The 16,560-nt window shown below is 29.8% G+C and overlaps 1 protein-coding gene across 1 annotated transcript in view; it reads right to left on the reverse strand.

The window, feature by feature from the left end:
* Positions 1-16,146, reverse strand: part of TEKT3_1 (Tektin-3) — a 39,004-nt gene extending 22,858 nt beyond the window's left edge. Inside the window, exons 1-4 of the mRNA XM_051207987.1 lie at positions 16,120-16,146; positions 7,402-7,590; positions 1,920-2,098; positions 305-390 (exon numbers count right to left, since the gene is read on the reverse strand). Of these exons, the coding sequence (XP_051069127.1) occupies positions 305-390; positions 1,920-2,098; positions 7,402-7,586 (450 nt within the window). The 5' untranslated portion in view covers positions 7,587-7,590; positions 16,120-16,146. The remainder of the gene's footprint in view (positions 1-304; positions 391-1,919; positions 2,099-7,401; positions 7,591-16,119) is intronic.
* Positions 16,147-16,560: the final 414 nt, after the last annotated feature.

Consider the following 16,560-nt stretch of genomic DNA (forward strand, 5'->3'; position numbering starts at 1 on the left):
TTAAAGGTAAGTGAACAACTGTTACGACTAAATATAAATTAGTGGCCTTAATATATTGGATTGATTACAAGATAAGAAAGCATAGAGTTGCATTAGATTTAGGGTTGTAACAGTACATTACGTAGTGTTCTAGGAATAAGATGAGTATCTATCAACGACTCCTTAATAATTAATCGCTTATCAAATAAAGTAAGTTTGGAATGAAATTTAATTCCATATACTAAAACACCTTAGCCGAACCAACATATTAAAAGATACACTAATCATTCTTTTTATCTTACACTTTAAATAAACAATTGCTTACTTTTAATCTCTCTTGTTCTTCTTCATTTAAATGAATTTCCGTCTTCAATTCATTTTTCCAATGACTTATTTCTTCTACTCTTTCTCCTGAAAAAAATTATTTTGTTGATTAAATTATGATCAACAGTAGAATTACTGTGTAAATGTCGTGTAACTGCGTAACAACAAATAAAGTTGAACATTTATATCATATATCGATGTAATAATTAGTCCGTTTTTGTTACAGGTAAACATCGACTACATAATAAATCACTGAAACACAAAGAACCACTGTACAGACTTCTCAACGTACTTTTGACCAATGTATTCCTAAAACTTGTGGAATCAACTGAACCTTAATTGAGTCAGTTACTCACTGATAAGATGAATGAACATCACACCATATTACGAGTTGATTGAAATTGAAAAATTCTGGATCACATTCATCTCAAACCCTAAAAATTCTTGATTTTATGTTATTCGCATCGTTGACACACTTTATTAAATAAAGTTGAATGAAATGACTATCCAGTGATGTAAGATTTTTGAAAACAACATCTATTGAATTCGTTATTTTAAAAGATCACCTTAAAATATAAACTGGAGAGTTATTTGTAGTTTTTTTGGAACTTCTAATAGAATTTTATTCTAATAGTTGAGTTCGTGAGTCAATTGAAGATAGACCATCATGGAAAACCTGGAAGCATTGGACAGTCGTTTTGTCCTAGTGTGGGACCTCTAACCAGTGCGCATCCACGATCCCTTTCCGTGAGATTCAAAACTAGGACACATAGGTCTCGCGTGAGAAGTTTTAAGGAGTTATTGAACTAATTCAATATTTGTTTCAATTTATTTCAATTAGACTGTCATGTCTTATGCACATTTATGATGGATACAAAGGAATATCATTCACTTTGAAATTATATCTTGTAATTTACTAACTGTTTCAAATGTTGTACTTTTCTATCATGTTATTGATAATAATCATATTCATTTGATAATTCAATGGAGTGCATTACAAGTTGCATACAATATATATTCTATGGAATGTTTAAATCGACTCGGTATATTCATTTTGAATTATTGTGTATAGATTTAAATTTATCACTGGTTACTCTGATCTCGATAATTAAAGTCAGTATTGAATTTTTAAGATATTGCTTGTGACTCATAAAGGACAAAGAATTGAACAGTCTACTTGTAACTCTTCGAACAGGAACTGTATATAATAATATTTAAGCTTCAATGAATAATTACTTTTTATGAATGAGAATTGTTTTATTACCAATTGTGACCATCGCAATTGTAAAGTGATAACATTACACAAAATGGTGACTATAAAACTTAAACGAATATCCACAGATAAATATGAAACACAATCTTGTAATATTGTGATTCGATTCCCTTTAGTTATTCTTAATTACTGAATCTCATCCGAAATAAACTTGTGAAAATATATGAATATTCTAAGTTTGATTATAGAATATGACTTAGTGCTTTTCACACTTTATCTGACTTCAGTTCATGATAACAAATAAGGGAAACAGTCAGATTTCAAATAATGTTAAACTTAAGTTTGAATTAATTAAAGATTGTATAATAAATTAAACAAACATTATAAGAAGAAATAATCTTACGTAGTTTATTTGTTGCTTCAGCTTGTCTATTTTTAGTTTGTCTATTAACTTGTTGAATCTTTTGCCATGATTGTAGTCGTAATTCTTCTGCTTCAGCTCGTTCATGAGCAGCATTTTGCAAAGCAGCTTTATTAACTAAATTCCACATTGTTTCACTATGACGTGGATAGATGCATTTTCTGAAAGGCAATAGAAAAAATGCCCATTATAAACTTTAATAGTTTCACAGGCAAAATATTTTATTTTCAAATATGATGTAAATATAATTGAGGAAAGTAGGCAGATATTTAATTAAGGTGATTTAGTGAAAAAGTATTGCACAAGGTGATTTGTGTTGATCGTCAGTGTAACCCTAGACGTAACACTTACCTGGTTAGTTATCCATGGTTCTCAACGTCTCATTCATTCACATCAGTTTACTAGTAAGATTACCAAAATATTATTTGCTGAATGTCCATAATCTGTAATAATCCATTCACGTTATTGGTTTTAAAAGTGATCTTTCTACCATGTAATTTATGGTATGAAATGTTGTTACGTATTATAAAACCTTCCATTAAATTAGTTGAGAGTAAACCCCATATATATATATATATATATATATATATATATATATATATATGCCAGATACATGTGGATTGGCTAGCTGAATAATAGAGATCATACATTATTAATATTTAACTTCAAAAACTATATCACAACAGTTGACATCACGGACTGATCTTAGTTACACAACCATCTAAAGCTGGAAGCACTGGACTTGTTTCGTTCCAGTATGGGATTTCTCTATTACATTTATTCCCGACTTAATCAAAGATCGAATCTGAGACCTTCAGGTTTATCAGTGGAAGATTAATCTTTAGACAGATGAGACAGTATTCAGTGGTTTACATGTTTGGTTTCAATCGAATCTCAATATTTCTCAACCATCTAATCCTATTGGTGTGCAAATGACTGACAATTAACCCTTTTAAATTCAAATAGTCCCAGTTTCTCAGAGAATAAGTGTAATTGATTCGCAAAAATGCCACTAATGAGCACATCATGTTTATTTCTATCAGGGATTGATTGAAGTTAAACATACGAACTTTTGTATACCGGCTCAGTGGTCTTATAGTTAAGCGCTCACCACAAAATTGTATGTCATTAACTCGATCCTTGGTTGAGATAATTAGATACTAATGATAGGATGTAATTTCATCTTACTATCTTTGGTTAGATGGTCTTCGATGAATGTCAGGTTTTAAACATGACCAAATCTTTTTAAAAGTATAAAGCATAAACCGCTTATATAATTTAATTATTAATGGTTAAAACAACCTGCAAATTAACCTGAAGTAATGAATCACCTAGCTCAGTCCTGTCTGTTACACAGTGAAGTTGATATTCAATAAATTTTGATCGTCACAGAGAACAATACCGCTACAGTGATTGCTATGACTAATAACCTTGATATATTTGTCATGATCATTATTAATACATTATCTAGATGATTTTAATTTTAAAACATTGCATAGGGAAAACAAGCTATTAGAAGCTAATATGATAATCAATGAGATTTTCTCCGGCCTTCAGAAAATCATGAATTTATTTGTTATCAATTTAAATTCTATTACTGAGGTAACTGATTTCTATATCTAGTGACATGTATTTGAATTCAAATAATTGTGGATGTTGAACGTTGATAATAATGATAGATCCTCAAGAAAACTTTTGCTTAAATATATTCTAGTTTGTGGAAAAAGATTCTTCAGTTGCTAGTTAATTAATCAGTAGAATTACCAATTTTCGTACTAGGTGACATAAATGCACGTGAGATACAACCTCTGTTCCTTCATAATTAAACGTATAAATTCTTAAACTAAAAAATAAGTACAAAGTCTTAATTCAAAATTTCCTTAAGAAATTCTTCAAATATTTGATAATAAATGAGTTAATATGAAAGAAATCTATCTTATGTAACAGATGAATTGAACTTAAGGTTCTAAGATTATTCAATTGGTGGCCTCCTAGCTGAAGAAGTAAACTTATATACTATTACGTAAAATTTCTTATTAAGCACATATAGACTAATTCTAAAAATTATTTCAGTAGTATATAATTATTATTATTCAACTAATTAATTATTGAGGCGGGGTCGTAGATGCACACTGGTAAGGAGTCCTACGATAGGACGAAACAGCCGTCCAGTGCTTCCAGGTTTTCCATGATGGTCTATCTTCAAATGACTCATGATCTCAACTATTGAAATTACTATAATATCCACAGAACCCCTCCTGATAATTATTTGTTTTTTCATAAATTTAAGCTTATCATTTTTGATATGTATGTTTCAACACTTCAGATCTAATTATTTCACATCAATAATAATTGAAGACATATGTATGTATGAGATCTTTAGTTCATCAACATTTTTTCTTACAAACTCAATAAGAATAAAAGTATCATGTTAGAAGCTACATAATAAGCAAGATATCCATAAACTAGTCGCTAACCCAGAACAAAATTTCCTTTCAACATGTATGAACCCTCCATGACTTTTTTATTTATTTCTCTACTGTTCATGATAAGGTTTAACTCAAAACAAAACATACTTGTTTCATTTTTATTTCTCTGTATTATTACTATCAAACAATATAAACAATACAAGAAATTTTCTAAACTAATATCTATACACTTTCTTAATGATAATTTCTATTATAGAATATACAATTTTATATTATTTATGAATGCTTATATATGTGTGTAAACGAAAGCGAATCTACTTCTACTCATGGTCATCTTCCTTTTTTTCACAATATGACATGTATACATTGAATGAAAGACAAGTTGAATAGAATAAAGTGAATACTATGTCACTATGAAGTTAACTTATTTATGTTCATCAGTTTTTTTTTAATTGTCATATAGTAGATGGACAGAAAACTGTAGAAAATTATTTTTAAAAAACGTTAAACTTTTTTAATGGAATTTTTCATGGTGTTATCAGTCAGTAAAAAAAAGAAAGGATGTAATGATAAAACTGAATTGGAAAAATTAGATTAAAATTTTTAAAAGTAAAATTAGATTCAATTTAGTCTACTTATTTTAAATTACTAATATAAGTAGTAGTAACAAAGAAATATTTTAAGTATAGAATTACTAGAAATGATAGATATAATTTATATAAATAAGTGTATCAGAAGGGGTTTTTGTGGATATTATTAGTAATTTGATTAGTTGAGATCATAAATCACTTGAAGATAGACCACCATGGAAACCTAGAAGAATTAGACGGCCGTTTTGTCCTATCGTGAGACTCCTCAGCAGTACGCATCCACGATCCCGTCTCTCGAGATTCGAACCCAGGACCTTAACCTCTAGACTACTGAGCCAGCATCCTATGGTGTTAATACTTAACTTCAATTAATCCACGAAATTGAGTGACACATCCAATATCGAATTCAGTGTGGTACTACTATCCAGTGCTTCCAGGTTTTCCATGGTGGTCTAGCTTCTATTGACTGATCTCAACTAATGAAATAGATAAATGTGTGATATTTATTGCAAATCTAATAACAATTAGTGTGAATCGATAATGATTATCCACCATGAAATGAAGTCGCTTGTGTTTTGTCACGATGGTTTATCTTGTTTAGTTAAGAATTGAGTTATTATACGCTGTGGCGGCTGGCCCTATGTTAAGCCCACACAGGTTATTCTAGTTTCTGGACAAACCAATTTATTTATTTTTCTTTAGTCACATTTTCACCTTGTTAATTATTCGCTTATCAACCTTGACTACTTTTATGTAAGAGTATGTGTGCGCATTTCTTATCTTACTCATTCATATGTCTGTAACTTGTGTTCGTTTGACTATAAATATTGATTCACTCTTGATTAAATTGTGTTGGCTCACAAGTCTTTTCCACTGAGCGTCATTTTGTTTTGCTTCATTCTATCCTCTATGCTTCCTTTGTTCTATCTTCCCGTTGTCTGTCCAGATCAACAATTCTATGAAATATACTTATTAAAACTTCGTTGTTGTATCTGACTTATTTAATTCCGTTATTCATTAACACGAGTTAAGTCGACAATTATATGCGATGATTGACGATATGTATATTTCGACAAGTTGATGACAGTCATTCTCACAATCGAACTAGGGTCAGATACACGAGAGCCACTAAAAGGCTTATTATAAGTAATGATGTTATATTTGGGACTATTTTTTAAGCTGGAAAATATGTAAAATCCAAATTAGATTAGTTGAATGACAAGTCAAAGATCAATTTTCGAAATTACGGAATGAAAAAACGCATTACTGTTATCAAATTGTTTTAAAGTTATTCACATGCTGTTAAGCGTAACAGGAGAAATATGTGATATAATGTTTAATAACTTTATTGTGATATGGGAAAATAAACGATTCCCTTGAAAGTTAGAAATTGTTTTATTCATTAGAGAACGGGGTGAGGTAATATGTTGTTTTATAGTTGATTCATAGATTGATGTAAGTATACATTGTTTCTTTTAAAGTAATCTATCTGATGAACATAAATGTAGGAAGGTATTAACTGGGTAATCATTGCATAGTTCGTTATATTTGGACATCCTACAAACTTTTGTTGTTTAGCACAAAAACGTTAATTATCTGTTATAACCACTACATGATCGTAGATACACACTACTGAGGAGTCTCATACCAAGACGAAATGGCCAACCAGTCCTCTCAGGTTTTCAGTGGTGGTCTAGCTTAGATTGACTCGTGAATCCAATTGTTAAAATATATTAACTGAAATACAATCTATTTCAGTATCCGGTATCTTAATTTTTATGTTTCATTCTATAAATCCTCAAAGTGAAACTAATTTACTTTGGAATTTTCCTGATAGGTTAGCAAACGATTTGTTTATTTGAACACATAAATATTGGTACAAAGGGGTTCCGGTATATATACACTTGATTTGTGTGCGGGCTGTGATACTACTCTGATGCCCAGACCGAAACAAGTGGTTTTCTTAGTAGGCCACACCCGAGGCCTTCGACCGAAAAGTCTGATCCAAAAGACAGTGGAACAACGTAAGGAGATTCGGTCCGATGGTATCCAATGACTAATAATTTTTCTATACACCATTTGTCCTCTCAGGATCCTGTAGCCAATGTGCACGATTGGATTGGAATCAGGGTTTCTCAACTCCCGTAGGTGGATCCTCCATATGCATCAACCCGGTTAGAGTGTCGGACATTCACTTTTCATCCTCTCAATTTCGTAAACAACACTTCCGCTGCTAAAGGGCAGTGAGTAGGGCATCCTTGACAATGTCTGTATACTCGTGGCCACATGAGAGCGTTTCGAGAGAAAGAGCTAATTCCTTCCACCCTCGACCGTATCAGGACATTTGGGGATGAACGATTCATTGTACAAATAATATCAATATCAACTTGAATTTATAAAATTGGTCTATTTCAATTGGTTTCTACATTAACAATAAATACTGACCTTGCATAATTATAATAATTACTAGGATGTTCTAATGATTGATATCTAGACAATTGAACATTACAAGGCCAAATTTGTGTTAAACCACGAGATTTCTCATTGTTTTTATTTGATGATGTCAAAATATTCATTGAGCTTTTACTTCGAACTATCGGTGATGGTATAAAGTAAGAACTGGAAACCATAATTCTAAAATATAAAAAAAAGAAATGATTATTAACAAATAAAAGTGAAATAATTTGATAGATAAATTTTATTGATCTTAGATACATTCAATTATAAATCAATACGGAAATTAGTTACAACCTAAATTGATATATGATGTCGATTTTTTTAAATGACAGAATAAGGTCCCTCAAGAGAGTATAAATGAAAATAGATATATAATATAATAACCAACTGGCTTCTAATTATCCGATCTGTTTATCCATTCATCTATTGTTTTTTCTTATTATGTTGTATTCTTTAGCAAACAAATAACCCATAAGATTTTATACTGATCATTAACTAATCGAATTTGATCAAGCAATCAATCATAATATATATCTTATATACTGAAAAAAAGTAGTAAGATCACAATCATATTTCTTTTTTGTTGTTGTTAAATATCATATGAAAAGAATATATGACAGGATTATGTGAAAAGTTTACAGTTGGTGGGTGGATATACTGTCTTGTGATCGGTGTGAAAGAATAAATTATTTTCTATAAGAAGCGATTAAGAAGAGAGAGAGAAAAAGAAACTAAAGGCAGTAATTACAAGATTGAAATGCTTCACCCTCTTTTTCTTTCTTTCTCTTCTTAACTTGTCTCTTATTTCTTTTCAAAACAGATAATGTCATACAAGATAAAGGTGTTCTTAATTAGAAAAGTTGATAATAATAATAATAATTAAAAAGGAAAAAATAAAACTCCAACTCAGCCATTCAATTAGTTTCTGTCAAAGTTATGAACAATAAACTTTTGTTGTATTTTTATATGTAAAGAAATAATTATGTTAATTTCATTTTCTCATTCATTTTTTTCAGTTGAAAGGAAGTTGAACTGTTTATGATACTGAAATTTTAATGTTTTTTTCCCCTTCTTTTATTTAAAATGAGAAACGTTGTTCAGTTCATATCAGAATTAAACTGATTTAAATGTTCCATAATACAATATGTAATAATGTTAATATAAGAAGGGGTTTTTTTGTGGATATGATTAGTAATTTTAATAGTTGAGATCATAAGTCAATCGAAGATAGACCAACATGGAAAACCTGGAAACATTGGATGGCCATTTCGTCCTATTGTGGGACTCCTCACTGGTGATCATCCACGATCCCGCTTCGAGAGCGAATGCTTAATCTTTAGACCACTGAGCCAGCCTTCCTAATTTTACTTGAATGAAACAAATTTTAATGTAAATAATAAGTTATAAGAGGTATGTTACCAAACCAAAAAAGCTCAACTTTGTATGAAATAAGAATCGATTTGAAAAGATGAGAGAATCTTTATAAATCTTGGAAAATATCGGTCATCTGTCGGTATTATTTAGTCGAAGAATAATCATTAACATTATAAATAATAAAATAGATTCAGTCGACATTTTTGCTTAAGTCTGGTTGATTTTTGGGCAGCAAACACCATTGTTTTTTATTCACAATTAAGGTGGCCTGATTGAATATCTTGGCTACCTGTCCCTGCCATTTAAATATTTCATAAATTTATCTGTATTTCGTTTGTTTCAACAAGTCATTATATCAATTGATTGCATAACCTATTCAGGTGCGTTTGTGAAAAGTTTACCAAATTTCACTGTACAAGTTAGGCAATAGCACAATCAGAGACATCGTGGACGCTGACAATATACATGTACATTATTCGGATGTCGATTATTAAACTGCTAACATCTAATTGGTGATCACTCAATATTTATCGTCAGAATCGATCAAGAAATAAGGGATGGAAACTTGTTGAAATATGCTTTGCTGAGAATTCTTTATTGTACCAAAAATATAATACTGAATAAAGCTTATAATAATATATTGACATATCATTTTGTTTTCTTTTTGTATCCAGAAAATGAACAGAAATTCGAATTGTGATTTTTCCAACACTATTTGATATTTAACATAATTATGTGATGTTGAATATTTCTAGTACATTTCAAAACTCTGAATAAAATATATATGATCTCTGATGTATGGATGTTTTCTAGAATATAGATCTCCTTCGAACTAAATAGATTTAAGTATTAATTATTGGTAGACAAGAGGGTATCACTTATGATGAACCCACAACCAACTTGTTTGTATCCTTTATTCCAGAATTGTTTCCAGAAGTAGATTTTAATAAAATATACTTAGTTTGACTTTAGTTTCTTAAAACTCTTGTCCTTATATGAAAAATATGGTAATTAGATAGACTTTATATTTTCTCTTCATGTGAAATTGAACTGAAAAAGTTATAAAAGCTAAACATTTTGTAGAAACTGAAGCTGCAGATATTTTCCGTTGAAGTGATGCATATTCTACATTAATGAACTGAGCAATGTTTCAGAGTTTTCGATATGTGTAGGTGTAAACAAACGTTTAATATTTCTTTCTAAGTATAATGTATTTAAAATGTCTTTAAAAACCCAAAATTTAGAGCAATATGTTGTTTTCTCAGTTGAAATCATGAGCTGATCTAAGCTAAACCACCATCGGAAGTCAGGAGGCACTTAACGACCGTCTAGATCTTGTACGCAACTTCTCAACAATGTACATCGATGACTCTTCCCACAGGGCTTGAACTTAGGACCTTCGGTCTCGCGCGTGCATGTTTAATCTCTAGAATGCTTAACCGGCATCCAATGGTGTTAATGTCTAATTTATTTGTTGAAAGACGAGTACTCATTTTATAAATTCGCTTTTGATTTTAATTACTTCAATTATAAGTAGATGTTAAGTAATATTATTATTCTAAATCATATAGTACAATCTTTAGCATAATATATGCACTTTAATTATCTGTCAGCTGATTGCAAAGATTCCTTATTTTATTAAGATAAAATAAGTATACACGAAAAAGTGAAGTTTGTTTATTGTAAGAGAAGATTCTATGTTACATCTATTTATGAGATTTATGTATGAGATAAGTAAATTAAATGATAATTGGTTTGAACAGGATTCCATTTCGTTTTTTATCATATTCATATATATATTTTGGTTTTAGGCAATATGTTTTCTAAGATAAATGGTTTTATTTTGAAGTTGTCATTTGTCTTTATCAACATCATCATGATGCGTTTTAATAAAAAATGACGACTTTAATAAAAAAAAATTAGAATTTCTCTGGAATCGACTAGTAGTTTGTTCTGTTGACCTAGAACCGGAAAGCTTCATGATTAAATCATACGGCTCAGAGAACAAAACATCATCAAGATTCTCATTCTTAGTTGTAAATATTTTCCATCATATTTTGATTTGTAGAATCTTACATCATAGAGAAATGATACTTATGAAGTTGTCGACTTTAGGAAATGTTTGATACCAAAAAGACCCATTATTATGTTTTTTTATCTACTAAGGCAGATTTATAAAAAAAAACACTTTTCATCATAACAAAAAGTTTACCACAAACTAAAGTCATTTGATATGAATTTATTCCAAATATTTCAATGTAGAGGATATTCTATGGAACGCTATTTCATAGTCATCACTAGTATGTAAGTTGTTGTCACTACAAAACTGATCTTTATGGTGGCGGGATTTACATCAACCACTGATATTACTTACCTAAGCATAAAAGTAGCCCTAACTTAGTATTTTTATACTTTTCAATACATAGTTACCAAAAATATTTCAAAGCGTAGATATTTATTAACTTCGTTCATCAGCTAGAAAGAATTGCAATATTTTGGTTTTAGTTTGAAACTCTTTAGGAGCAATTATACAATAACTCAAATGAAATCAAAACTAGGCAATATGAATCTTATTGTAAAATTACTAAAGTGAGCTATCAAGTCAATTTTTTAAACCATAGTCACTGTACGATATAGCACGTTTCTCATCTGATGTTAGAAATGGGTAACTGCCTCATTTTCCTTTTACTTGGTCCATAGATAATAACTTTTCATCAGAGAGGGATTTTGTGGAGCTTTTAGTAATTTAATAATTGAATTCATGATTCAATTGAAGCTAGACCACCATGGAAAACTTGGAAGCACTGGAATTTTCAATTAAAACTTTAATAAAAATCATCTTGAAACTAGTCATCTGGTAAGTATAACGATAATTCTTTACCAAAATAGTTTTTCAATGTTTCATTACTTGATATCTATTCGTTATGGAAATTAATCCAATCATTTTACTGATAGTAATATAATAACAATCTAACTAAAACGTTTAATTAGAATTTCACAATTTGACAGTTGTGCACCGTGAAAAATCCGTGTATACACATTAATAAACTTGTTATCAGGAGAAAGGATTTATATGTATTATAATTAGATTCCACTTTCTTATCACAGACTCATCATTCAATAGGGTTGTTGTTTTTCAAGAAAAAATTTCTTTATTGCTTAAAAGATTTTCTATACAAACTGCTAAACTTTTTTTCTCATAACTTAACATATAGACATAGTTACAAAAACAAAATAACGAAGAGAGTAACCTTAACAACAGTAAATCATTACAGTATTAATAATTTTAATGACACTAAATAAAATGAGACAGTAAGATAAATAAAAGATAAGGTAGTGTGTAAATCTTTTACAGAAAAATCCCCTTTTCTTTCTCTTCAATTTCTTGTTATTAAATGTATACATAGCTACAAGATAGCTTTTTTGTTAGTTGCATTCTTATCCCCTAAACACTGAGGGATTTCATACATTTTGATAATATCGTTTAAACTACTGTAGAAAGAAAAAAGATGGTTAAAAGAGATTTTTGTTTATCAATCTTTTGCGGAATATATCCGGTAAAAACTATCGTATTAATAATATTAACATTACTACTACTATTACTACTACTACTACCACTACTACTACTACCACTACTACTACTACTACTACTACCACTACTATGAATATGTCATGTAGTATGTGTTATCAAAAGAAATAAACCAAGCAATAACTAACGGAAACATACTTCTCTTTACATTGCGTTCCTCTTTCTTTTTTTTCTTTTTACTTAATTAAAATCAAGACAGAAGTAAAACAAGTCACTAGGTGTTAAAATTTAGAAAAAAAAACACTATTTGTGACTAGGTTTATTAGTTGTTATGTGAATTACACAGAATTCTGTTTATTATTCACAGAATTAATATGTAGTACTTTTTTTAGCAAATGAAGTTTTACTGTCATTAATCTGTAGAGTAATTCAAAGACAAGTTGAAATTAGTCATGAGAAAGTAGGATAATATGAAAATATCATTTTTGTTTTACGTGAATAATTTATTATAATAAATAGTCATTTTAAACAAATTCTCAATAGTCATTCATAGTATATTCAATGTTTCATGATTCCATGCTAAGAATTCTGTTTTTCTTAATTTCATGATACTAATCGATTGTCACATTATAACTATACAAATATATTGTAAATTGTCAATGCTGACTTAATTATGTGAATAAAGACTGTAATAAATGTTTTGAACTAAGTTATTAAACATAATATTGGAATTTATCTAATGAAAGATTATTGAGAAAAGTCAAGTTAGTTATTAATTTGATTGATAAAATCATTAATTGGAGCACTAAATGATAACTTTTTGAATTCAATTTGTCGATGAATGAATTCAAGCACAAATCTTTGGTTCAAATTTTGTAATAGTATTAGTTCAGATGGATATAGAATATACTAATTCTATGAATCATATCAAGTTCACTGATTAAGACTAGTTTAAAACTTGTCTCATAGTTTCAAGAATTCTGTATTTTCTCTTATTATATCGATTTGTTTGAAAATTCTACCAAATATATACCCATTTACTTTCTATTATAAAGTCAAAAATAACCAATATATTCTTTTTCATACACATAGTTCCCTTTATCATTTTGAAAAGAGCAAGAACAAAGATTTTAGCAGAATAACATGAATTCATTTTATTTCGTGGGTTCTCATCAGCTGCTTACAACCTGTGATATTTAAAAATCATAATTACATAATGGGTTTAAATTGCTTACTGAATATTGTAAATATATACCTAATGTGAAAGAATATTCTACAAGATTAATTGTGACGACCGTTCAAAAGTGGGTTAGAAACAATTGATTACATAATGAATAAACATTGATAGGAATATAGTGAGTAGAGTTCAGTTGAAAGATTATTCATTTGAAAGGTAGTTGAAAAAATAAAATAACATCAATGATGTAGTAAATACAAAAGAAAGAAAAAAGGAAAAAAAAGATTTTAAGGTGCAGTGAAGGAATATTTGTCACCAGGGCAAGGAAAGATTAACCACCGTCTCCTTTTGAATACATAGGTCAGGTTTTTGACGCCTGATAGCAATGGCTTCAGCAAACTTTAGAAGACTGGAGTTTGGCTGCTTACTAATCACCCTAAACGATTGTAAGGTATCTACCTGATGTCCTGTATCAAGGAGATGTTTGGTGATTGCACTGTTCAGAGTCTTTCTTTCCCTTGTTTTAAGACTTTTTGGAACATGTTCAAAAAATCTAAGATATGCTCTTCTTTTCAGTTCGGCCGATGTAGCTGCTTTGGCAGGTACACGTAAATTTATAAATACAGTTGGCGGTAACATGAAAGGGTTGCTTGTCGATGTTTGATTGGGTTATTGAACATGTTGTTTTATAGAGGGTTAAAAGTTTAGCAGCTGGATACGTTCTGGCTGGAGCAGTGTTCAGTCACCTGTTGATTATTTGTGCGACGTTATCACCTTTAAAGTTAAGACATATATACTGGCTTTTTATTGACCGTAGTTATTTCCGTCTTGTTTTCTTTGGGCTTTTGATATTTGTTAATAAACCTTTGTGGATAAAAGTTGTCTTTTGGACATTTTTCTACGTTCACCAATTCTTCTTCCAGTTTGTTGTTGGTACATATCTTTTCAACCCTGTGAAATAGTGTTCTAACCAATGCCTTCTCGTAGCTAATTGGACAAAAACTATTGAAATTCAGGTAAAGGCCATTCCAATTACTTTTTCTATAAACTGAACTTTGGACTATCCCGTCTCCCTTGCGTTTTATGGCAACATCAAGAAAGTGGAACATATCGTTCTGTTCGTGCTCCATAGTGAAATGTATGTCAAAAACCTGACCTATGTATTCAAAAGGAGACGGTGGTTAATCTTTCCTTGCCCTGGTGACAAATATTCCTTCACTGCACCTTAAAATCTTTTTTTTCCTTTTTTCTTTCTTTTGTATTTACTACATCATTGATGTTATTTTATTTTTTCAACTACCTTTCAAATGAATAATCTTTCAACTGAACTCTACTCACTATATTCCTATCAATGTTTATTCATTATGTAATCAATTGTTTCTAACCCACTTTTGAACGGTCGTCACAATTAATCTTGTAGAATATTCTTTCACATTAGGTATATATTTACAATATTCAGTAAGCAATTTAAACCCATTATGTAATTATGATTTTTAAATATCACAGGTTGTAAGCAGCTGATGAGAACCTACGAAATAAAATGAATTCATGTTATTCTGCTAAAATCTTTGTTCTTGCTCTTTTCAAAATATATTCTTTATTTTTCTTTTGATTAAAATGATTTGTACAGTTTTCAATTATCCAGTAAGATTAGCTTTAAATTATGTGGAGGAACAAAATTACTTGTCAACTAAATAATTTAGAATTAGATTTAATACCATTATTATGCGATAGGGTAATCAAATATAAATTTATGTAGAAGATTATTACTCAATTTTTTTTAATGTCGAGATGAATAATAATGTTTAGTTACAAGAGCATAAAATATATAAAATAGAATCCGACACTAATGGTAAAATAGTAGACAGAAATACTTATCAGAATGTGTTTTGTGGAGATTTTGGTAATTTCAATAGTTGAAATCATGAGTTAATTGAAGCTAGACCACCATGGAAAACCTGGAATAATTGGACGGCCATATCGTCCTATTATGGGACTCCTCAGTAGTGCACATCCAGGGTCGTGCACCCCCGCGAGATTCGAACCCAGAACCTATCAGTCTCGCGCGCAAGCGCTTAACCATACTAAGACAAAACGGCCGTTCAGTGCTCCCAGGATTTCCATGGTGATCTAGCTTCAACTAACTCATGATTTCAACTACAGAAATATTTATCTAAATAGGTGACTATTGCTATAGATAAACACTGAATAAATTAATCAAGATACTTAATAAAAGAAAATGTTAATAGTCAGTAGCATCTCTTCATAAATACTAAGCAAAATGCTTGATCATTAAATTAAAACTAAGTTTTATGACTCATGTTCAACAATCCTATTCGTACTATGAATTTCACTACTATAAATTTCATTGTAAATAGTATCAATCCATTAATCTATTTAAATCTATCCATTTATAATGCAAAACTACAATAAATCTGTTTATTCAGATAATTGAATACAATACTCTATTGTTCTTTAAAAAGACGATCCTCTCAATCTAGAAGATTCAACTTTACAGAAGATAATGAAATAATTGATTAAAACTTTTGTTCAACAACCAAAAATATGACTTAATAATATTTTACAATAAAAAAAGATTCAGTTTTAATTAATTCTAACAGCTAACCTGACTTTAAGATAGGTTGGTTATCTGATAAAAATGATCTGCTTTACTGAGAAATACTTATGATGCTAAGGTTTAAATTGTAATTTTGGTTTTAAAAGTACTTTGATAAGTTATTAGTAGTGTACTATTTTAAATAAAGTTTGTTTAAAGTTGATTTAAGATCCAATCATATGTTTTTGTACTCTTGTCAAGTTGGCCTGCTTGAGCATCTGGGTTACCTGTTTCTGCCATCTAGATATTTCAACAAGTTATCTATTTTTGTTTGTTTTAATATATCATTATGTTTATTAATCGCATAACCTATCCTGGTGCATTTCTGAAATGTGTACAACCTTTCGTTGTCAAAGTTACAAAAAGCCCAATAAGAGATAATATGGTCTCTGGCAATATGCAGCGAAAAGAATGTACATTGTTCAGGTGTTCATTTACTGGACTGCTAAC

Source organism: Schistosoma haematobium, chromosome 3 (assembly GCF_000699445.3).
Source record: "Schistosoma haematobium chromosome 3, whole genome shotgun sequence".
Taxonomy (NCBI): Eukaryota; Metazoa; Platyhelminthes; class Trematoda; order Strigeidida; family Schistosomatidae; genus Schistosoma; species Schistosoma haematobium.